Source organism: Dermacentor albipictus, chromosome 7 (genome assembly GCF_038994185.2).
Source record: "Dermacentor albipictus isolate Rhodes 1998 colony chromosome 7, USDA_Dalb.pri_finalv2, whole genome shotgun sequence".
Taxonomy (NCBI): domain Eukaryota; kingdom Metazoa; phylum Arthropoda; class Arachnida; order Ixodida; family Ixodidae; genus Dermacentor; species Dermacentor albipictus.
In genome coordinates this window covers 136,841,944-136,867,824 of record NC_091827.1, presented here as the reverse complement: position 1 = coordinate 136,867,824, position 25,881 = coordinate 136,841,944, and the positions used below count along the sequence as shown (strand labels likewise).

General features: G+C 44.7%; 1 protein-coding gene across 7 annotated transcripts in view; it reads right to left on the bottom strand.

Moving 5' to 3' along the window:
• The window catches only part of LOC135897804 (uncharacterized), a 419,017-nt gene that overhangs the window by 279,270 nt on the left and 113,866 nt on the right, over window positions 1-25,881 (bottom strand). For all 7 annotated transcript variants that reach the window (XM_065426504.2, XM_065426507.2, XM_065426509.2 and 4 more), the window contains one exon: window positions 10,165-10,363. In XM_065426504.2, coding sequence (XP_065282576.2) covers window positions 10,165-10,363 — 199 coding nt within the window. The remainder of the gene's footprint in view (window positions 1-10,164; window positions 10,364-25,881) is intronic.

Here is a 25,881-nt window from a genome sequence, read left to right as displayed (position 1 = left end):
CACAGTCACTGCTGGTACAAGCTCCGCGTGCGACGGCAGCAACGTACATGGTGCATCATCCTCCGACTCGGAGTCATCATCCAGCAGGGCAGCAGAAACCTGACAAATGATCTCATCGTCGTCAAGTTCTGCGCATGTCAGTACAGCACTGTCAGCATCTGTAAAACTGTCAAATGAGACAGCGTCCGGAATCGTTATGCCACCACTCCGCAGGTCTCGGAAGAACATTTTCGGCTTTAGTAGGAAGCGCATCGGAAGGCGACAGATCTGGGGCCTCCACAGCACTCACTTCATCGGTTACGACAAATCCAGTGTGTTGAAGGCAGTTCTGTAGAGTGGCAGGGGCCACCACCTTCCAGGCAACTGCAAGCATGGTTATTGCCGACAGAAGTCTAACAGCGTACTGCTTGCCAGCGTCGACGCAAATGACCACGCGGTTCAAGAAGCGTACTCTGTAGAGGACCTTCAAATTTTTTATAATGCCTGGTCTATGGGTGGGAGGACACTGGGCGGCAGGAATTTCAAGCGGATGGACTCAAGGTCATGGATGTGACCACGTGCAGCGCAGTTATCCACAAAAAGCAGTGCCTTCCGGTTTTGCAACTTGAACTTCCTGTCGAGTTTGCGGGTGTAGTTGCTGTAGAGCTGCTGCGTGATCCATGCTTTTGTGTTGGCCTCATACCACACGGGCAGTGACTTCGCTCCCTTGAAACACCTCAGGCTTTTTGATTTACCAATCACAAAAAGCGGAAGCTTCTCTTTCCCCGACATGTTGCTGCCTACCATTATGGTGATGCACTCTTTACTATGCTTCCTGCTGTGGCAGGGATCGCCAGACACAGAAAGGTTCTATCAGGCAGCATCTTATAGAATTGAGCTGTTTCGTCGCAGTTAAAAACGTCGTCTGGTGATAACTGGCACAACAGCGACTCCAAAATCTCTGAGCAATAATTTAAAACAACGATCCGGTCGACGGCACCACTCTCGCCACACATCCTCTTGAAAGTGAGGTTGTACCTTTTCTTGAAGTTACTGAGCCATCCGTCACTGAACATAAAGCCCTCGATGTTTATCCAGAGAGCGAGCGTCTCTGCCTTCTGCTTCAGAAGGTCTCCAGACACAGGAATCGGCTTGGCAACCGTAGCACTGAACCACATGTGGAGGGCTTCTTCGAGCTTCGGGTGGCTGCCATCTCTAAAGTTCTTTCTTTCCAAGCTGGAGGAAGACTTAGTTCCTTTGCCAAGAATTTTCATGTTGTTTCTCATGTAATCTAAGACCGTCTGTTTCGAAATATTAAATTATTGAGCAACTCCGCTTTGAGACCAGCCGCTCAGGACTTGCTGCACAATGGCGATCTTTTTTGCCATAGACGTTGTGGTATATTTAGTACCACGTTTGCCAGCATTCCCCAGTGCAGTCTGTGTGGGCACTATCGGTGCCATTGGACACTTGAAGCGATGTTTCCGTTAACACATTCAATCACCGCAACCTCGACACAGCACGCAAAACAAACACCACCGCGCCGTCACGCCAGCACCATTCGCACAAACTAAAGATGTGGCCTACTCGCAGCATCGTGCACAAAGAAAGAAACAAATTAGTTGCTGGATTGCCTTGACGTGGCTTACTAAGTTCAGACTGAAATGGCTACAGTCACTCATAGCCACTCTACCGAACCAGGCAGAAACGATGATGATGGACGGGGATTTTCAGTAGTGCCACCTCGTGAGGCAGCAAGGAAGCTCAGTTCAAAACAAAAATGGCGTTCAGCAAGTCAAACAATGCACCGGTCAGAGTCGATGGGGACAAATGCCATCGATCAAGTTGGCTGAAGGTGTGTCCAAAAAATCAGACGAGAGCTTGCAAGGTGTCCGAACTTTCGGCAGTTGTTATACATTATGGTCTATGGGGAGAACGGTGGTGCCGTGAAGCAGACCGAATAATCAAGCATGTCCGAATTGTTCGAGTCCGAAAAATCAGTCGGCAACTGTAATCCTTTTGAAGTGAACGTGCTCACAGTGCGTGCTATGCTGTCGAACGGCAACAGCCAAACGGCCACAAATTATACCTGGTGCCTACTGATGGCTCTTGGTGAAGTTTTTTCAAACTTTGTTCCAATATATCAGTTGTGAAATGTTTTTCGTTGTTTTCTCAAAACCACAATTTTGATGATGATGCCATATTGGAGGTGTATTATCTCTGCTTCTACTTGTGCTATCCCTGTAAGTCTTTTTTTTTTTTTTTTACAGGAAGGTAAAGCTATATAGAGTGCAAATTTGCAAAATGGCATTGTTACATTCATTCGAAATTTTTTTTTAATGTTTCTTTCTTTTAGCAATTAGATGGATTTCTCTCACCAAAGTTTGCAATGTTCTCATTGTATATAAGATTGGGTTCATTTCATTTCCTTATCTTAAAAACCCCATAGGGGCATGACATAAGAAGTGGGTGTACATATATATTCATTATGCATCATTTAAAGATCACTGAACACAAGTTATAAATACCATATTTACTCGCATAATGATCGCACTCGCGTAATGATCACACCCCTGAATTTTGTCGTCAAAATTAGATTTTTTTTATTTCCCATGTAATGATTGCACCCCAAACTTGCCGCAGCGATATGTCGTGTGCCAAGTCTAGCTAATATTGATCACGCTTACCATCTGTCGAATGCTACGCGAACGACTCTTCAAGACAAACCAAGCTGTTTGCACGCACCAAACATTCTTAAGTATATGCCTCATTTCATTACTTTCATCACTTTCCGCACTTCCGTGACTAAAAAAAAGCTGCAACCAAACTTGCCTTTATTATGTGTAGGCTTTATAATGGATGTGGTCAACAACAAAAAAGGCGCCTTTCGATTCTTTTCATCTGCACTCGTGGGCACGCAACAAATCGTGAGTGGCAACGATAGTAGCCCCGTTTACAATGATACATTAAACGTGCACCCTATTCATAGCCCGACGCTTGTAACACAGCTAAGATATTCACCCATCCTTAGCGGAAACGTGCCGTATTAGGATAGTAGTGAAGACAGATGCCGCAGTTTCCGCGGCATGCCGGCCATGTGTTTCTATGTCACTGGCAGCTAAGCGCGCCCATCTGTTTCTGTCCCCTCAAAGTGGACATCGCTACGTCATTGTCGCAGACTTGCCGATATTAACGATATGAATGCATTACTGATACGGCAGAAACTGTTTCAATGCACGTAATGTACTCACGAGAAGAAAAAAAATCGCATTCGGCGCATTCGGCTTGCTCTGCTGGCCACCATTTTCGTTTGGGTGTCCCGAAGCAAACGCGGGACGAAAAAAAAAAATTTTTTTTTGTTTCGCGAGAAATGTACCTTGTGTAATGATCGCACCCCCCATTTTGCGTCAATTTTTCAGACAAGAAAGTGTGATCATTATGCGAGTCAATACAGTCCAACACACGTGAATGAAGTTGGCACATAATTTCATCAAGTACATACATAGATAGCACAAATAATGAATGTAAATAACAAATTCCGTACTTTTTATCCTGAAAAGTAGGTATACAGCTTATGGTGGCAATTTGGTGTGGCAGGTTGTTCCAATCTGTTGCAGCGCGAAAAAAGAATGAGCCAAACAAGGTGACAGTACAAGTGCGAGGGCGGCCAGCTCAGTACGTGTGGCGAGTGTAGTGTTATTTGCGGGCAGCGGGAATGCCGTACTTACGCGATTGTAAGTCGACTCGCATGTAAGTCGACCCCCCCCCACCCATATTGCGTGTGACAGGGGAAAAAAAAAATGAAGAGCATATCTGAAGGCGCATTTGATAACGAAAATTTATTGGCAGCTGGCATGGTCACTGGACTACTTGTCACCACTAGTGCCATCGTCCGCGCCAGTGCTGCCATTGTCATCGCTGCTATGGTCCCACAGCGCGTCGTCATCTAGCAAAATTCCACATTTGGCAAAGAACCACACCATGACATCTTGCGGAACAGCAGCCCGCGCGGAATGCGTCCAACCACATGCAACCATCAGGGAGACTCTTTTGACAGATCCGGTTGGCGTAAGTTCACGGCCTTCTGCTACCAGCCAGTTGTTGTATTCACGACGGAGATCCGGGCTTGTTTCACGACCATGTCACACTTCACTGGTAGTGACCAATCCCGTATTTCAGCGACGTATGCCACAAGCTTGGCCTACAGTTCCGGAAAGCATCCAGACTTCGGCTCGTGGGAAATTCTCCACTTGCCGTCACAAGTGAAACTTTTGCTTCGCTGCAGTTGCAACTCTCGCACCACCCATTAAGAAACATCGAACTTGCAGCCCGCTGCACAATGATTCGTTTGTTCAGCATAAAGAACGACAGTGCTCTTGAACGCTGCTGTGAATGAGTGCCGAATGTCTAGTGGGCCTGGAGCACTCATGACGACTGAGGAAGCATGGAAGTAGCACGTAGCCGGCAGTAGAGTTGAACGTGTCAAACTAAGAACTACAGGGAAAGATAAACACGTGCGCAGTGTCTGCTATTCCATGAACTATCGATACTACTACTACGAACTGGAGCGCCACAGTTCTGAGGGTGCCGCCATGAATGGAAAATTGGCACTTCCATCAACTATCAGCACCCCCCCCCCCCGCCCATGAGTGTTGTGTGCACTGTAAAACTTTCAAAAATGTTGGAAAACCCTTCCGAAAAGTGAACAAATGCGCGGGATAGCGAAAAGTTACGGCTAGGGTCATAGAGCAAACATAAAATTGTAACTATGTTGTAGCTCCCCCGATATCTCGTTGGTCTCGCTTTTTTGGCGGTGTCATGTTTTGGTTTCGATTGTAAATCAACGCCCCCACTTCAGATTTTCAAACAAAGAAAAAAAAGGTTGACTTACAGTCGTGTAAATATGGTAACTTATGGTGGTTAAGTATGATAAAGCTTATGAAACAGAGAAAGAGTTCAGCTCATAGGCTGCCAGCCAGGGAAGGAAGGATACCGCCCATAATCGTTAAATTTACTTCAAAAATACAAAGAGACACATGGTATAGCAAACGTAGAATCTTGGTAAAGGAAAACATTTTCATCAATGAGAACTTGACGGCTGAAACAAGAAGACTGCTATGGCAGGCAAAGCAAGTTGCAAAGGCCAAGGCATTTAAGTTTGTGTGGACTAAGAATGGAATGGTTTTCATGAGAAAAACCGAAGGATCTGGCGCGAAGAAAACTGTCACCGAAGCTGATCTATTAAGGTTGAATTAGTCATGCCCACAGCGCTCAATTCCTTCGCGGAATGGGTACAAAGAAGGTTGCGCTCTAATGGCTGCACTGCACCATTTCTAGAGCTTGTGCACACTAATATCAGAAGCATTAAAAAGCACTGGGATTCATTAAATGTGTACCTGAGCGAAATATTGCAATACTTAGACATCCTCATATTAACAGAGATAAATATAACGCAGTCCGAATCTGAAGCGTTTATTCTCAAAGATTTTCAGTCACATTCAAAAGGCCGTGACCTGAGCAAGGACGGTGGCGTCTATGTTTTTGTTAGAAACGAATGGATAATGGAAGTAATTTCTGCTGACTTTACCGCAGCGGAAGTCGTTCCCTTTACATTATGCAAGCCTAAAGCTACTTTCCTGGTACTAGCAGTATACAGACCACCTAATTCTGATCTGAAAGTATTTTTATCTGAATTGTCTACATTCCTCACTAAACATGCTCGTCATAACATAACTATGGCGGGAGATATAAACATTGATATTACCAAATCAAGAAAACAGGGAGTCGCTGACTATGTAGATCTGCTTTCAGCCCATGGTTTGGTAAATCTTATACACGATTTCACCCGTGAAGAACTTGTAGCTTCTCCCCTCACGAGATCGTGCATTGATGATATTGCGTCGAGATGCCCAAGCTTTGAAACCGAGGCGGTAGTTATACATAAAAAAGTGGCAGATCATTATTTCACGGCCTTGCGTGTTACATATAGTATCGCTCCTGAAGATGACGTAAATCACGTGGGGTACTTCATAGACAACAGAAAAGTAGATAAGCTAGTCAGGAACTATGACTGAACGACATTAGACACATCCAACCATGTGACAACGTATAATCAATTGGCAAATCGGTTCAGTACGTTCTTTTTACTGGCCACGAAAAAAGTTAAATTGAAACGCAGAAATCCGAAGAAAAAATGGATAACTGTACCCATTGTAGAACTATCTTACCAAAAAGAGATTATGGAGGCTTTGTAAAAGTTACCCGACAAATCTAGAGCTGCAAAAAGAATATCGAACTGCATGTAACAAGCTTACTGCTCAGTTACGAATAAGTAAAAGGGAATACTACGCTGAAAAATTCTTGCAGTGTCGCAGTAACGTAGGGAAGACATGGGGCTTGTTGCATGACTTGGCGGGAAAACCTGAACGTAAAAATCTAGATGATGGCTTACTGAAAACATTTTCGCCTGCAGAGTCATTGGACATTGCAAACTCCTTTAAAGATGCCTTTGACTTATCGCTAACAGAACTAAAACAGCAGTCTTCTAGAACTCAGAATTTAAATTACCTAGGGCAGATGATTCCAAACTCTGCTATTCTACCATCCATTAATGCAAGTGACCTGTGGGACTTGATCAACGGAATTCCACTCAACAAGCCGGCAGGTTCTGACCGAATAAGAGTGCGAGATATAAAATGCAATTTCCATCATCTGCAAAACGTAGTCCTCTTTATCTTAAACGGATGTTTCGAAACAGGTTTAATCCCGCAGGGTTTAAAGACCTCAGTAATTAGACCAATTCATAAAAAAGGTAGTAAATCAGATAAAAATAACTATAGACCAATTGCAATAATGAACGTGTTAGCGCATGTAATGGAGAAATTTATTTACACTTGCATGGCATCCTTTTGCGATAAATTTGATATTATAAGTCCCTCCCAATATGGTTTTAGACGTAGGTTAAGCACAGTCGATCTGCTTGAAGAATGTAATGATTATATATGTAAAAATATTGATCAAAATAATATTGTGCTTGGCCTTTTCTTAGATGTGACAAGAGCTTTTGAAACCATAGAACACAACATCATGATGTATAAACTAGAAAGTATTGGTTTCCGAGGTCCTTATTCGAAATTATTTTCCAATTATTTTTCAAACCGTATGCATGTAGTTTCTATAAAAAATACATATAATGATTTTACATCAGTTGGATATGGTGTACCTCAAGGATCGGTCCTGGGACCTCTTTTATTTAACATTTACGTAAATGACATTGCCAACATACAACTCAATGCTGCAATATTTCAATACGCTAATGACACTGCACTACTTATATCACACGAATCGTATTCTGAAGCCGTAAAACTACTTCAAGAAGACGTAACACGTGTGATTGATTGGTTAAATGCTAATCAAATATATTTAAACAGAGACAAAACCAGCATGATATGTTTCAGAAATCCTCATAAGACTCTTATCCTAGACCTTTCCATTCAATTACATGGTTCTCAGTGTTTACAATGCTCTTGCCCGTATCTACCGCTATCCTCTTCTGTTAAGTATCTTGGTCTTCATTTTGACGACCGTATGTTGTGGGATGTCCACATTGACTACATAATGAAGCGTTTACGAACGGTAGCAGCTCAGTTATACACACTTAAATTTAACACGCCTGTTAACTTGCGAAGTTTAGTGTTTAAGGCTCTAGGCCAGTCTGTGCTCAGATATGGTATTTCAGTTTTTGGTTCCTGCTCACAAACGAAAGTAGATCGAGTGGATAAGCTATTGCATAGGATAGCTGCGAGCATACTGTATGGTACCGCTTATGATTGTTCAGACAATGACGTGAGAAGTAATATTACAGGTGTTGAGTCATTTTCGGATCTATTCGTACAAGTGATACTTCTTCGTAATATTTTCTCGAATCGCCACAAAATAATACAGAGTAAACCTAAAACGCTAAGAAAAACATGTATTTATCAGTTACCGCGCATATATACGAACTATGGTAAAATGTGTCGAGAATATTATGTTCCTTTTTATTTTAACCAGTTGCCGAAAGAAATAATTCAACAGCATTCCCAAAAAGAAGCCAAACAACAAATTAAAGCATGGTTACTTCATCCTCAATATACTTGACAAGTATTGTGTGCTTATGTTTTTTAAACAGTTCCTATCATTATTTACACTTTTGTCTTGCAAACAAAAAGATTTTGATCTTTTTTACTTGTGTTTCCCCAAAAAATTGAGGGAAATTTTATTTTCCAAATTAATTTTTTTTCTCATGCTACTAACCCAGTAAAATATTCCTGTTCAGTGTTCGCTTCAAGCTGTTGCATTATGTAACATACACGTCATACTTCTTTTGCTAGCAGCGAGCTAGCACCTCATGTCTGCCGTGACCCGTCCACAAGCGACTTGCGCTTATGCGGGCACGATATGTGTAATAAGTTGTGAACTGCTGAAATAAAGATGTATGTATGTATGTATGTATGTATGTATGTATGTATGTATGTATGTATGTATGTATGTATGTATGTATGTATGTATGTATGTATGTATGCGATGAATATTCGGAAGGGTATTGAAACCAGATTCTTTTTCAATGATGACACACTGACATTCTTGCTAATTGTACTCTTTGTTAGTGCCACATAATTTCCGTACGTCAATTTTTATTATGCAATATATACAGTCGCCGACCGATTTCCGGACTCCGAAAATTCGGACATGCCCGATTATTCGGTCAGCTTCGCGGCACCGCCATTCTCCCCATAGACCATAATGTATAACAACTGCCGAAAGTTCGGACACCTTGCAACCTCTCGTCTGATTTTTCGGACACTCCTTGAGCCAACTCTGTCGAGAGCACCATGCACCGACTCTGACCGGTGCATGATTCGACTAGCTGAACGCCATTTTTGTTTTGAACGGAGCTTCCTTGCTGCCCCACGAAGTGGCGCTACTGGAAATCTCCGCTCATCATCATCGTTTCTGCCTAGTTCGATAGAGTGGCTCTGCAGCAGTTCCGGTTTCAGCTTAGTAAGCCATTTCAAGACAATCCAGCAGGTGATATGTTACTTCGCGCATGACGCTGCGAGCAGTCCGCGTTTTTTCGTTTGTGTGACTGGTGTCGGCACGGTGGTGTTTGCTCTGTTTGCTGTGTCGAGGTTTCGGTGATCCAACGCGGCATACGGAAACATCGCGTCAAGTCTCTAATGGCGCCGACAGTGCCCGCGCAGACTGCGCTGCGGAATGCCGGCAAGCGGGTGCCGGGAGGCCTAAGATTTGTCGCCTTCCGATGTGCTCCCTACCGACGCGGAAAATGTTCTGCCGAGACTTGCGCAGTGGTTGCATTGCGAATCGGGACACCGTCTCATTGACAGTTTCACAGGTGCTGACACTGCTGTACTGACATGCGCAGAACTCGACGACGGCGAGATCATTCGTCAGGTTTCTGCTGCACCGCCGGACGATGACCGAGTCGGAAGTTGACGCACCATGTGCTATGCTGCCGTCGCGTGTGGAGCGTGTACAAGCAGTGACTGTGCTTTCAGCCGCCTATAGTGACCGTACGACCCTCTCCGAGATCCAGGCTTATCTGATTGCGCGTAAACGGAACAGCGTGCAACGGCGCATTCACGATTTCTTCAAGCCTACTGCCGAGCCCGAATAAGTGCGTGGAAATAAAGGATTTCATTTTTTTTTTCTTAATCTGCTTTTTCGGACACCTGTTTATTCGGACATTTTCGCCGTCCCCGTGAGGTCCGAATAAACGGTCGGCGACTGTAGTTTAGTAAACTGCTCATCTCCAAGCAAATTATGCAATAAAGCTGAATTTCTTCAATTTATGGAAAGTTATTTACCCCGTAAAAAAAAACCAATGTATCTTTAAACTAGCACATTCAAATACATAAGCTCATCAAGTTTCATCAAAACAGATCAAGAATTAAAAAAAAAAGTTTTGAAGTGCAGGGTCCCCCCCGTAGAGGAAGCAAAGGGTTCCTGCTCCATTTGCCGACTAGATTTCTTCAGGGGAACACGGTAGAGGAACACAGTAACCAGCGCGTGTAAAAATGAATGGTAAGTTAGTGCTGCGCAACAATAATGAGTTCGTTATTTTCTGAAAGATTTGCATAGTTTAAACCCCGACTGTGCTATGAAAAAGAGAGAATCAGTTTGTACTTGTCTTAGCAGCCAAGTGGACGTGGTCATGACTGAATTTGTGTCGCAGCTGGCTGCGGGTCTTCCCTGGTAAACGCAACTGCTTGCAGCTGCTATGCTGATCCTCGCAGCAGCACAGGCGCTTGCGTGTCATCCGACGCCCAGTTGTGGTGTCGTCGCTCGCATGGCGTTGTTCTCGCTCACGTGGTGGGCCACCAATCTGCAAGACAAGTATTGTTATTAGTGCATCGTTTCATGTCCACCACAAGAGAAAGGCCACCGTGTTTTGTGCTAATTTTCAAAAATTCCTTCTCTGGCTGGTTGGATGGCTATTGGACACTCTAGCATATGGTCCTCAGTCTATGTGTTTAGCTTGCCATCTAACATTTCCACCAATAAAGATGATCGTCATTATCATTATTACCTTTATCTTGAGACACTGTTTTATGCCTGCTAATCTCATCACCAATCAACTGCCATCCCTGTATTTATTTCCCCTTGGTACACATTACATTAAAACGCTCATAGAACACAGGTCATTTTGTCACAATCTCAACCAGAATATCAGCTGCTAGCATTTGCTCTCAAATCTACACTGTTGTTTTTTCGTCTCTTGACATCAAGTCTACCATTTACTATTTCATTGCTTACTGTGCAGCACTTTTTCTTTTTTCTCGTTATCCTCCACAATTCAGCACCACAAGTTAGTACTGGTATGATGAAATAAATGTATACTACTCTTTTTATTATTTCCCCTTGAGCAAACTCTCTTTATCCATGCCAAATTAAACTACAGTAAAACTTCATCAGAGCTAAACCAACACAGTCATCTCATGTCTATAGAACATTCACTGAACCAGACACGTAGCATAATTGACGTCCAAAAGACAAGCTAATTTATATTCATTACTGACTTACAAGTGTTCTGGGTACCACTTGGCTCATAATAATGACGATCTTTGATTCATTCGCATGTGTCCATCAACAAAGAAGTCTATTTTTATTGGATAATAACATTTTATTCCCCAAGAGAGGGAGAGAGAGAGAGAATTTATTTGTAGGAACGTAGAGAGGTCAGTCTGAGCTAGGGTGCTCTAGCCTGCTACGGCTATTGTAGCCGGCTAATTTAATACTCTTGTGAAACCAATTGAAATGGCTAATTAAGTCGGTTAAAGAGCTTGTGCCGTGTTCCCATATTATAGATACAGTGGAACCCCGATTATACGACTTTCTCGGGACCGCGAAATAGCGTCGTAAAATCTAAACATAAATTATGCCTATAAAAATACGACTTATTTCGCGTGACGGATTTACAAGAAACTTCAATGTAAACTACTAACATACTCTGCAGAGCTTGGAAACCCAAATTACCAAAAAAGTAAATGCGATAAAAATTAATGCTGCAGTAGAGGTACCAATAATGGTTTATTTAAACGAACCTTTACGGCACTCCACTGCCCACTGCAATGTTTCCCGCCAGCCGGTGCGAACATGAAAAAAAAGTCAGTAAGTTTCTTTTGGACCTTGTTTGATCCGCGAACCAAGAGCTTTCGCTCGAGCTGAGCAACATCCAAAGGAGATACTCTGCGGTGTCATGCGAACAGATGAAGTTCCGGATGCCGTCTATCTGCCGTAGCACCTTGGCATATGTGGTAGGCACAGGCGCGGCATCTGTGGCGTCATCGTCGTCCTCATCCGATGTCGCAGAGGTGTTGGCAATAGGCAAAATATCCTCGATGGCATCATCCAGTGACATCTCACCGCAGATCACAATGTTGTCGTCGGCCTGCACGTACTCGGCGAAAGTCATAATGAGGTTTAAACCCTCGAAATTGTCGTCGGCGAAGCCTGCATTGGCCTCAAGCGGCATCAAGGTTGTTGCGTCCCCAGCAGAGGAAGCAGTCTCTTGCTTAAAGCCACAGTGCTTGAACGAGTTAGCGATTCTGCTTTGAGACACCACATTCCATGAACTGGCAATAAAATGCATGGCGTTGAGCACAGTGATATTTTTTTTTCCGACTCGCTGCGCTCCATAGCCGCCAGCCAATGCTGCACTAACTGCTTCTGGTACCCTTGCCTAACGCACTTAATGATGCCGGCATTCAGCGGCTGCAGCCCGCTTGTGCAGTTGGGTGAAAAAAAAACAAGCTTTATGTTCCTCAGGCTGGACGTATCGGGTGGGTGGCACAGTGCGTAGTCCACGAAAAGCAATATTTTCCTCGCCTTAGCACCCATTTTGTTATCCAGCTGCTGCAAAAGATTGCTGAAGAGCAAAGACATCATTTACGCTTTTTTGTTGAAGTTGTGGCGGCACGGCAGCGTCTTCAAGTTCTTAAACAACTGTGGCTTTGCACGCTTTCCAACAATGAGCACAGGCAGCCTCTCGGAACTGTCCTCATTAGCACAGAATAGTGCCGTCACACACTCTTTACTATGCTTGCCACCATGACAGCTGTCACCCTTAAACACAAGGGTTTGCTCGGGCTGCATATCGTAAAAAATACTGCTCTCATCGGCCCTGAAGATGTCACAGGGCTTGTATGCAGCAATAATCTCTGGCAGCGACTCCATCCACTTGTTCACTATCAAAACGTCCACGGAAGTGTAGGAGCGGCTGAACAAAATGCTGTTTCATCTTTTAAAGTGATCCAACCATCCGTTCGATGCCTGAAAGTCGTCAATGCCCAGACGCAATGCCCCAAGGTCCACCTTTTCTTTTAGAATGGCGCTGTCAACGTTGATCGCAGAGCCCAGTGCTTGATGCAGCCACTTGACGAGAACTTTTTCTAACTTCTCATGCTGTCCTTCTTTTACCGCTTTTCGCTTATGTGCGAACTCATTAGCATTCTGCAATATCACCGCTTTGTTTGCCATGATCGTCTTAAGTGAAGATTCGAGTATGTTAAGGTCTCGGGCAATGCTGGCTTTCATGGCTCCATGCCGCTTTTCCGCTTCCTCGATAATATTCAGCTCATCACCGAGCGACAGATCGGTCCGCTTTTGGGACATCGTGCGTCGCGTTGCTCCCCACAACTCAAAACCTCCGCTGAATGCTGGTCGCTAGGATTACGACGAAAAACGTGTGTCATAAACCTAGGCCTCTCCGCGCTACTTTGTTGGCGATCTGCTACTGGGAAACTGAAAGAAGAGAAGTGCTCCCTCAACCTGACGAGAGGCGCCGCCGCTGAGAATAGATGGAAAACGTGATTGTGGAGAAGAAAAGGCGCTATTCCAGCACAGCGGGCGTCGCGGGTGGCTGCTGGTGGAGGGGAGAGAAACGAACAATGAGACAAGGCAGGGAAGAAAGCTGCGCCCGAGCGAACCAGTTGAGCGGTGTCAAGCGCTCCGCATGCAGAAAGACGGAGCCAGGAAAGAGACCCGCGGTACCCTTCTTTCATCCTCCGTTCCGTCCCGCGCTTCCCAAGGGTCATTGTATAATGTGGGTCAGGCGTAGAATTGTGTCAGGTAACTGGGGTTTTTAATGCACTGCTTCAATGGGGACTTCGCCGGGACTGTGCTAATCCATCGTAAAATCCGGGTTGTCTCAAAGCCAGGGGACGTATAACCAGGGTTCCACTGTTTGTCCTCAATGTAACGAAGATAGGTGTGGGGTTTTAGAGGGCAAAATTTCAATAGGTCTGCTTCAAGCTGTCCCATGAAAATGTTCCCATATGTGGGACTGAATGGTGTTCCCATAGTGCCAAAAGTTTCCACATAGTGAGCAGAATCGAATTCGATATATTCGAATTTGATTCTACTCACTACCTGCAAACTTTGCCTGAAAATGTTCGCATACGTGGGAGTGAATGGTGTTTCCATCCTAGTGCCGAAAGTTTGCAAGTACAGTGGACTCTCGTTAAACGGAACCTCAAGGGACCAGGAAAATATTTTCCGTTTATCAGGAGTTTCGTTTAGAGAGAGAAGGTTCAGGATTTCGCAATCCGTTCCAGACTGCTTGGTCCCGACGAGGCAGGCGTGCGCGCAATTGGCAGTCTCCGCTGAAGCGGATCTCAGATGCAAAATCTAGGTATTAAAGAGGACGGTACGCTATGGGCACAAACTTTATTGCACAAAAGCGGTAAGCAATGAACTTTTTTCAGAGCACTACTAAAATTTAAAAAAAATCTCAATAGTCCCCTTATTCCGCGGAAATCAGTGGGAACTGCGATTTATTGGCTTATGAAAAAGAACTTTATGTTTGCTTGTTTCAGCTCCATCTTGCTTTCCAACGTAAGGGCATTGTGAGGTCGTTTCTGCGCTGCCATCAGGTGCTGACTTCGCGACGAAATGTCGCAGACGCTAAACAGCGGATGTAAGGCTTAAGCCTAACAACAGCAAGCACACCTTGACAGAAACCAAGCGATGCGGTTACAGTGTGCGAGAAAGAGGTAGTGGGGAGACAGTGATGCGGACCGCGATGGGGCTCTGCGTGAACGTCAAGTTGCGGTTTTGAATCTATTTTCGGTTCCGTTTATACGGTGGTCTGAAAATTCGAGTTCCGATTAACGGGATTTTTTTTACATTGCCTTAATACAAAACCAACCAACTGCGAGGCGTTTGTTCTGTTTATGCGTTGATTCTGTTTAACCGATTTCCGTTTATCGAGATTCTACTGTATTGAGTAGAATTGAAATCAAAATATTCGAATTCGATTCTACTGACTACCTTTCACCCACGTATAAAACTTACTGCTCACCACTCTCCTAGTCAGATCAACTTCCTGGCCCCGACGGTCCACATAGAAAACGGAAAACTGAGAATGACACTATACCAAAAGCCTACAGAAAGAAACGCTAGCAGAAAGAAACTATCCACAAGTTGCTCTCGATAGAGCTTATGATGTCGCTTCAATATTGGAGAGACAGTCGGAATAACGAAGAAACAGCCTACACCAGAATCTGACAGATCGCCGGCCTTCATAACAAAATATTATAATGCGCCTCCAAACATAAACATCCTAAGAAAATACCACCCAATATTATCAAGTAACGAGTGTCTGCGAAAAGCATCCCCGGATGTACCTAGGGTTACCTATCGCTGCAACAGGAACTTTAAAGACATGTTAGTGCACGGACAAGTCAGCCAACAGCATTCCCCCATAATAAAAGCATGTTGCCACCCCAAGGGCAAAACCTGCAGCCACCTTCAATGTGACATTAAAATTAAAAGCACCATAAATGGTTATGCACACGAAGTCAAATCTAGCTTCACTTGCACAAGTTTGGATGCGATTTATATGCTTGAATGTTCCTTCTGTAAGAAACAATATAGCGGTGAAACTGGACAATCAATGAACGTCAGATTAAATTAAACGGACATCGCGTGGGCACAACTAAAGAGCTTCCCAAAGCCGTCGCCGAGCATTTCAACCAACCAGGTCATAACATTTGTGAACTTAAACTCTACATCTTACAGCCAAATTTCCGTTCTGAACGAGGAAGAAAATACAGAGAATCATACTTTATCCATAAGTTTAAGACATTGCAGCCAATAAGCACAAATGTTTCAAAGGGAGCTTTAGAATCTATTCGCTATGCTAGATGCTAGATTTCAACCTATAGGCAACAACAGTTGGTTTAGTTTCTTAGCGTTTCTTTTTTTTTTCATTTTTACTTGCTTATTTATACCATTTCAGTATTTTCTTTGTTTTTTCCCCGGAGCACCAGTTTCTGCTGCTCCTTCTATTATCTCTTTCAGAGACACGATAGCCCACGACCACCAGCGAAACAGGTAGTAGAGGGCTGCTGTGCACGGCATTGACACGCCGGCTGACACACAGGCGTTGAAACGTGATTGACGGACGGTTGTTTCCCTGGCCTTCCACAGCACTCCTTTATTCTCAATTCGACGCCCTCACCATTAACACACCTTTACTCGTTTCCACATCCACCCACCTTACACCCTCTCCCCCTTTAGAAGAACCCTACCTATATTTACTGTGGCAAGGAAAGCATATATCGCCTTGAAGAAGACAAGTCCACTTGTCAAAATGTTGGCTCCTGCTTTCACTTTGTTCTCGTTTTGATCAACCACAATACAGTGGTTGCCAACAGAAGACTTAGGGAAGGGCCCAAGCAAATCTATGCCGATCTGTTAAAATGGTTGTGTTAGCAGTGTAACAGGCTTCAAGAAACCGGCTGGGCGCTGATGTGAAGCCTCTCGGCGCTGGCAGTGATGGCACATTTTCACGTAACGCTTCACTTCCTGGGCAAGCTTAGGCCAGTAGTAACATTGGTGAATTCTGGCCAAGGTACGCACGAATCCTAAATGGCCTGAAGAGAGCTTATTTTGGCAGGCAAACAAAATATTGGCACACAGAGTGGGCGGAACGACAAGGAGATGTCCAGTCGCTGATGGGTAGTTCTTTTTGTTTAACACATTGCTGCAGAGACAGGACGAGGATAGTTGAACGCACAAATGTCCGCGAAAGATGCGAACTGTGGCCTTCAAGGTAGTCAACAAGTTGCCCAAATTCTAAATCATCCCGCTGTTGTTGAGCCAAGTTGGACATACTGACAGCTCAGAGAAAACGACTCTAATCATCGGTATCACCTGACACCATTCCAAGTGGAGCGTGCGAAAGACAGTTAGCATTAGTGTGCTTCTGGCCAGATTTCTAAATGATTGTTGCGTCAAATCCTTGCACGGAAAGGCTTAACCTGGTGATACGTCTCAAAGGGTCTTTAAGGTTTGCTAGCCAACAAAGGGCATGATGGTCGGTAACCACTGTGAAAGGATGGCCATATAAATATGGCCAAAACTTGAGCTATTGCCCAGAAGACAGCTAAGCATTCCTTTTCAGTAATGGAGTAGTTAGTTTCTGCAGATTCAAGGTGCGGCTAGCATAAGCAACAGCTTGTTCAACACCATCTTGCCACTGCACGAGGACTTAACCAAGGCCGATGTTGGTAGCATCAGTCTGCAGTTCAGTGTCGGCATCTTCATCAAAGTGTCCAAGTAAGGGCGGTGTCTGGAGGTGCCGCTACAACTCGGAAAAGGCAGTGCCTTTCTCTGCTTCGAACCCCAAACAATCAGGATATCTTGTTTTGTTAAATGAATGAGAGATTCTGTGATCTTGGAAAAATTCTCGACAAAGCGCTTGTAGTATGAGCAGAGGCCAAAGAAACAGTGCACGTCACGTTTGTTGGCTGTTGGTGGAAACGCGGCAACAGCCATACTGTTTTCTGGGTCTGTTCGAACCCCTTCGATACTAACATGGCCGAGGAACTTCAGTTCCTAATAACCGGAATAGCATTTTTCAGGTTTTAACAACAGGCCTGCAGATCAAATTGCAAGGAACATGGACTGAAGTCGCTGCAAGTGTTGTCCAAATGTCCGAGGAAAAACAATGATGTCTTCTAGATAGACTAGACATGATTCCAACTTAAGACCTGATAGCATGGTGTACATCATCCTTTGAAAGGTTGCAGAAACTGAGCATAATGCAAAGGGCAGCACCTTAAATTCGTCCAGGCTGTCATGAGTTACGAAAGCAGTCTTTTCGCGATCACTTTCATCAACTTCTATCTGCAAGAATCCGCTGCGCAAATCTTTTGAGAAGTATCTGGCATGCCGAAGGCAGTCTAGAGAGCCATCTACGTGGGGAAGAGAAGATGGATATCTCTTTTTGTCACCCTGTTCAGCTTGCGGCAATTCACGCAAAACCGAAAGGTGCCGTCCTTTTTCTTCACAAGTACAATGGGGGACACCCATGGGCTGATTGGGGGTTGAATTACGTCATCCTCTAGAATTGGCTTCACTTGACAATGAATCGCCTCTTGCTCCTTTTGTGAGATGTGGTAGGCGTGCTGACGCAGGGGACGTGCGGTCGGTTTAGTTATAATACTGTGCTTTGCAATGGCAGTCTATGTTACTTTTGACATGGATGTGAAACAATCACTAAACATGCATAAAATGTTTTGTATTTGCTCTTTCTGTGTGGCTGAGAGCTGAGGATTTACATTGACTGTACTGATAGCCATGGTGTCACTCTTGACGGTTGAAGAAAGCTCAGCAAGCATAGAACCTATTGCACCTCCAATATCTTCAAAGTAAGCAATGGCTGTTTGGTTTGCCAGGTGTTGGTATACTCGCCGCTGAAGTTCGCCACTAAAAGCTCAGTTATTCTGAGGTTCAGCTGAATAACATCACGGGTGACACAGACTTGCCGAGTCAAGAGCACTTACAAGTTTCCTTCAGCGATGCCGCTACTATTATGATTGCAGTCGTTTTCAACAATTATGAACATACAAATTTGCACCAGGAATGTCACAATGTCATCAACACACAGTGCTGTCTTGCGCATGTTACTATATTGCAGTACCGGGGCATAGTTGTTGGAAAACGTTATAATCAGCTCCCGAAGACCAATAACAGCACAGTGCTCGTGAAGAAAACGCATCCCATGGATGACTCTCCGCGAGCACTCACGCAACACGATAAACCAAGCAACGTACATAGACTGATGGATTTGGAGTCTAGTGGTGCATCTCCCAATCAGCATCAAGAGATGACCGCCTGCTGTCCGGAGGCTTGGTCCATGCTATGGCGTCGTGAGTTTTCTCAGCTCAGCAGCTAGCTCGGCACTTATAACAGAATTATCGGTGCCAGTGTTCACGAGCGCAGTGACTGGGTAGTTGTCAACTTGAATGGGGATGTCAGAATTAACGAAGAAACAGCCTACACCAGAATCTGACAGATCGCCGGCCTTCATAACAAAATATTATAATGCGCTTCCAAACATAAACATCCTAAGAAAATACCACCCAATATTATCAAGTAACGAGTGTCTGCGAAAAGCATCCCCGGATGTACCTAGGGTTACCTATCGCTGCAACAGGAACTTTAAAGACATGTTAGTGCACGGACAAGTCAGCCAACAGCATTCCCCCATAATAAAAGCATGTTGCCACCCCAAGGGCAAAACCTGCAGCCACCTTCAATGTGACATTAAAATTAAAAGCACCATAAATGGTTATGCACACGAAGTCAAATCTAGCTTCACTTGCACAAGTTTGGATGCGATTTATATGCTTGAATGTTCCTTCTGTAAGAAACAATATAGCGGTGAAACTGGACAATCAATGAACGTCAGATTAAATTAAACGGACATCGCGTGGGCACAACTAAAGAGCTTCCCAAAGCCGTCGCCGAGCATTTCAACCAACCAGGTCATAACATTTGTGAACTTAAACTCTACATCTTACAGCCAAATTTCCGTTCTGAACGAGGAAGAAAATACAGAGAATCATACTTTATCCATAAGTTTAAGACATTGCAGCCAATAAGCACAAATGTTTCAAAGGGAGCTTTAGAATCTATTCGCTATGCTAGATGCTAGATTTCAACCTATAGGCAACAACAGTTGGTTTAGTTTCTTAGCGTTTCTTTTTTTTTTTCATTTTTACTTGCTTATTTATACCATTTCAGTATTTTCTTTGTTTTTTCCCCGGAGCACCAGTTTCTGCTGCTCCTTCTATTATCTCTTTCAGAGACACGATAGCCCACGACCACCAGCGAAACAGGTAGTAGAGGGCTGCTGTGCACGGCATTGACACGCCGGCTGACACACAGGCGTTGAAACGTGATTGACGGACGGTTGTTTCCCTGGCTTTCCACAGCACTCCTTTATTCTCAATTCGACTTGACAATGAATCGCCTCTTGCTCCTTTTGTGAGATGTGGTAGGCGTGCTGACGCAGGGGACGTGCGGTCGGTTTAGTTATAATACTGTGCTTTGCAATGGCAGTCTATGTTACTTTTGACATGGATGTGAAACAATCACTAAACATGCATAAAATGTTTTGTATTTGCTCTTTCTGTGTGGCTGAGAGCTGAGGATTTACATTGACTGTACTGATAGCCATGGTGTCACTCTTGACGGTTGAAGAAAGCTCAGCAAGCATAGAACCTATTGCACCTCCAATATCTTCAAAGTAAGCAATGGCTGTTTGGTTTGCCAGGTGTTGGTATAGTCGCCGCTGAAGTTCGCCACTAAAAGCTCAGTTATTCTGAGGTTCAGCTGAATAACACCACGGGTGACACAGACTTGCCGAGTCAAGAGCACTTACAAGTTTCCTTCAGCGATGCCGCTACTATTATGATTGCAGTCGTTTTCAACAATTATGAACATACAAATTTGCACCAGGAATGTCACAATGTCATCAACACACAGTGCTGTCTTGCGCATGTTACTATATTGCAGTACCGGGGCATAGTTGTTGGAAAACGTTATAATCAGCTCCCGAAGACCAATAACAGCACAGTGCTCGCGAAGAAAACGCATCCCATGGATGGCTCTCCGCGAGCACTCATGCAACACGATAAACCAAGCAACGTACATAGACTGATGGATTTGGAGTCTAGTGGTGCATCTCCCAATCAGCATCAAGAGATGACCGCCTGCTGTCCGGAGGCTTGGTCCATGCTATGGCGTCGTGAGTTTTCTCAGCTCAGCAGCTAGCTCGGCACTTATAACAGAATTATCGGTGCCAGTGTTCACGAGCGCAGTGACTGGGTAGTTGTCAACTTGAATGGGGATGTCAGAGCAAAACTTTTGTAGTTAACAGCATGTGGCTGTGAAAAAGAATTGTTGGTGGTCGGCTGGCATAACGGGGGAGGAGGATGTTCTATAGACCCGTCAACAGCAGCCCTACACCCCCAGAGGTCGCTGTTCCTAGTTTCCTTGGCATAGGCTTGGGGACCTGATGGATCTGCCCCCAACACCATGAGCGAACGGCAAGTTTTGGCCAGGTGACGTAGAACATTGAGGAGATGGAGACCGGGACTGACGCCGCGAAATAGTCGGGACTGGTGGCTCGTCAAGTACTCATAAATAGCTCGGAGACACTCACCATTACAGAGTCGATGTGCACCTGGGCAAAACCCAGGAAGGCCTATCGGTCGGTATGTGCACTCTCAGTATAGGTGACTTGCATCACCACAATGGCAGCAGAGTGGCCAATTGTCTGGAGTGCACCACACACTGGATTTAAGCACATTTAGACTTGGGCTTGCAGAAGGCAGAGGGCTCGAAAAGTACTGAGGGCTTGAGAAGTACTGTGTCATCTGTTGCGTGGGTGGATGGGATGGATAGCCAAATGCCGGCACAGGAGGTCTTAACGCTGCGGCATATGTCAGGAGAGCGGCTACGGCTGGCGGCACAACCAGTGGTTGTACCTGACCGCTTCGCGAACCACATCACTTAAAGCCGTCACATGGGACTGAGGGAACATTGCATGAACATGTTGCAGCTCCTTGTGTACAATGTGCACGAGCTACATGAGGGTCGTCAAATCAGGAGCGGCCATGGACGACGAGTGAGACAAAGTTGCTTGGGCATCGTACCACAACGACTGCCGCTGTAGCATACGCTCCATTGTTGTTGCGTTGTTGAGAAATTCAGCTATGGTACCTGGTGGGTTGCCCACTAGAACTGCGAATACCTGCTCTTTCACACCCCACATCAATAAGCGTACTTTCTTTTCTCCTGTGGTTCCGGGATCAGCGCACTGGAACAGCCGTGACATCTCCTCAACAAACATGACGACACTCTCATTAGGTCCGAGTCCTGGAATCGAGAGGGAATCTCCTTGCTCCTTCCGGTCTGGACTTCTGTAGGTTTTGTGCAGCTGGTCACAAATTTCTTTCCAGGTTGCCAAACTAGCTCCGTGGTTTTCAAACCAGATGCGAGTGGAGTCCTCAAGAGCGAAGTAAACGTTCCAGAGTTTCTGGTGGTCATCCCATTCATTGACACTGGCAACATGATTGTAGTGGTCCAGGCAGTCCTCAACATCCTCGAATGTATCACCTTGAAACGACCTTGGGGTTCGCGGCGTGTTGAGAATCCACAGAGCAGGCAGAGTCGTCTCTCCAGTCTGGCTACTTTCATGGTTGTACACGTTACTGAGAGGGAGTGCAGTTCTGGTTGTAGTCCTAGTTGTCACCAGCTTCGGCGAAGGTCAGTGTCGAAGGTGTTGTGATCGAAGTTGGGACCTTCCTGTTGGTCACAGTGCATGGAACAGTTTACCCGCAGCTGCACCAGTCACATATATATGACAAAAACTATTGAGTTTAATCTAATGGAAGCAGACAGTTGGCGCACAACCTTCACTGAGAGTATGTCTTCGTCGTTGTCGACCTCAGCTTCTGCAGAAACGGCAAACCCACTGCACAGCCGACTGTTATGCTCGGGGCAGCACTTGAGAAGCGAACTGAACTCACTATACATACAAAAAACAAGGTTCCTTTTCTGTCAACATCAGGATTGCTACATTGACACATTTTCCTATTTCATCATATATCGACTTCTCCTTGATAATAAGCCTCGCCCACTGATAACGATTCCGAGCTATAATGGTGCAACTCTCAAGCATTGCAGTGCATGGCGAGATGCCTGTTGTCTCCGTTGTTTACATTATTGCAATGTTCCCTTAACTGGTCATCACTTCTGTATACAAAGCTCTCCCATAGTGTTAAATGGAAGTTTCATGACTAGATGAAAAGTATTGAAGGATTCCGGTAGTACTGTCTTAAAGTACTGTAATAGTACTGTCTTAAAAGACCTGTACTACATTCTACCTCAACAAGGCTTGCTAATATGCCTTGAGGCAGGCATCGACGGGTTTGGATACATCATTTTTCAGAATTCAATGAGCATTCCAGTTGCTAGCTTTTTGGAGCTAATTTTTTTTGCCTTCGTTCTAACTTTGTAGAACAAGGTGCATGCTTGTTCTCCACTAGACAACCACGCCTACATGGTCGTCCCGTGTCGCCTTCCTTCGTCCGTTGTGTTATTTGGCGCCTTCAGTGTAATCATGTATAACCAACTCGCCCATCCACACATGCTCAGTGTTCTACCAGCAGAAAAGCAGTGTTTGTATTGAACCTTACTTGGCCCGTTTTAAATGAATTTTTAGGTCAAGTTGACACGCACCTTAGTGAGAAGTTTGCAGGATCTAATGTCTTTCAGATTTTTTTGGCTTGTGGAACACTTTCTTGTAATTTTTGACAAAAGCTCCGTCAGCACACAATTTGGTGTTGATGGCACCTTGACAACATTTAGGCAGATTTTAGAATCATTGCAAGTGTCTCATGAACTTCCATCAAATTAATCCATTAAGTTTCTAGATTTATGCACTGCATTTCATAATGACTGAATGGGCTGGGGTTACCAGCCAAGATCAAGCAAGCTGAGAGTAACTTACGGATCGACTCATTCTAAACTCGCAAAAGGAAGCATTACTAACATGTGTTTTAAAAATGCACTTAAAGACCTTGCCCTCGCCTTGAACAGCAGTATTTTCTCGGAGCAAACAGGCTTTCTGAAGTTGTCTGGCCACCCAGACCACATGTTAGTTTCAGTAGCTGAGGTGAAAGTTAAAAGAATCAGGAAGCAATCTCTCTGTCAGCCATGTGTTTCCCATATTTGCTAGGACCAAAAAATTCCAAAATTCCCCTTTGGTGTTATCAGTAAATGAATGGAACGCCCTGCCTCAAGATATTGTAACAATCACTGACCCGTCTGCCTTCCAATCAGCGCTGCCCACATTTTTAAATGCGTAAAATGTTCAGTTGCCACTTCTTGACTGGCCTGTGTTATATATATGTATAATTTCTAAATGTCAATTTACCCGCACCCACCTGCCACTTGTGCCTTATTGAAAAGTGCCATGTACAGCAAGTATGAATTGTACCATGTGCTCTCACCCCAATTACTTTTCATCTTTTTTTTACAAAGTGCTTCTTCTACCGAAATCTGTGCTTCATTGTTGCCTTCAGTCATTTTTATTACAATATCATGTGTGAATTGTATCCCCCCCCCCTATGTAATGCTTCTCGGGGCCTTTAGGGTATTGAAAATAAATAAATAAATAAAGAAGCAATGAAACAAAGAAAGAAAAGGTAGCAGTAATTTTGTGCATTTATCGCCTATCACACAATCTTAAGAAGGTCGCGCAAAGGTTGAGTGTTAAGGTAGGATTTTCTGCTCCCTTGAAGTTGTCCAGGCTATGCAAGTTGACGGAACCATGTCTAAGAAAGCCACCTGGCTGCACAGTGAACCACAAAAGTAAACTGCAGCATGATAGTTGGGCGAGTTGGTACGAATTCGTAGTAAAATATTTGGAGCGCACAATTGACAAAGACACAGTGAAGGGGTGAAGGGAAGTGAAAGCGCTCGTGTGTTCCCCTTCACTGTGTCCTTGTCAATTGTGCGCGCTAAATATTTTACCACAAAAGTAAAATTCGTTGAGTGTCAAATAGACGTGGTTTATAGGCTTCCGCTCTCCTGTGTCAGTGTAGCAGCACTGATGTTGACAGGAAAGGAACTTGGGTTTTTGTATGTCTAGTGAGTGCAGTGCGCATGTCAAGTGTCACGTGTGTAATCGGATTCACAGTTCATCACGGTATACGTGAAGAGCAGCGAGAAGCGGCTCCAGTGCGGCAAGGACATGCATGATGCTCTTAGTGGTTGGAGTCTGTCGCGCAAATTGGTCATTGCCTAAATGACTGCTTAAGGGAATGCTACAATAATGTCAAAAACAGGGACAACAGGCATCTCGCCGCGCATTGCAAAAGGTGTCGCTGCACTTGAAAGCTTGATGGCTGTGCCATTATAGCCCGGAATCGTAATAAATGGGCAAGGCTTATGAGATCGAGGAGAAATCGATATACCATTAAATGGGAAAATGTGTCAATATAGCAATCCTGATGTTGACAGAAAAGAAACTTGGGTTTTTGTATGCCTAGCGAGTGCAGTGCGCATGTCGAGTGTCCCGTGTGTAAGCGGATATAAGTGATGACCGGACTTTTGAGTAGCCAAGTTCAAAGTTGCACTATGTATGTCTCGTCTTTACCTACCGTATCATCCACGTCCTTTAAGCGCATTTACATCATTGCGATGCCAACAAAGTGCACGGTGCTTTTAGTGGCTGGAGTCTGGAGACCATCGCGCCCATTCATTCCAGCAGGTGCTTCAGCATTTGCTCAATGCCTTCTTTGTCATTCTTTTTGGCTTCTTGCTTGCCTAGAAAGTCGTTGGCATTACTAGCCCTAACATCCGCTCCTTTATGGAGAGGAGCACTATCCCACGGTGCTTAGCCTGAGGGTCTAGAGGGCAAAAAGTGCCTCTCCGTGCCTGTGCCACCCAGGGGCAACGAATGCTCTCCCCATCCTCTCGGTGACCCTGCATTGGCATTGAGGACGGTAACTGCACCTGCTGAAGGCACAGGTAGTCGTGGCACCTGTGTCCCACAGTACAGTTCCAAAGTCGCTGAGTCGGGTTTTTTTCACGAGCGGTAATTGTCTCGATGAACAGATTGAGCAGCCTCTCTACGTAAAGATTTGTCTCATGAAATTTTTTGGAGAATACCAACTTCTGGTGGCATCTTCAGGCAATCCTTCGATGTTGCTTCGCAAGAGCCAGGACAGTTGTGATTAAACGTATGCATACAGTTGTGATTAAACGTGTACTGACACCTTACGCTAGCTATACCTCTGTGAACCTCCGTCTTGTTGCAGTATACTTTTCCTTACTGTTTTTCAGGTGTGCTCTCAGAAAGTGGCACAGCTGCTTCCTTCCAAAGGGGCCTTGCTGGTTTATCCGCCACACCTTCTTCAGTGCCTCATTTTTTTTTTTTTATACGACAGGAAAAGTGGCCATGTGCTGTTGTTTTCACACATCCGTCTGCCACTGTCTCGCTTTGGTGGCATGGTGTCGCTAGCACCAGCCAATACTCAA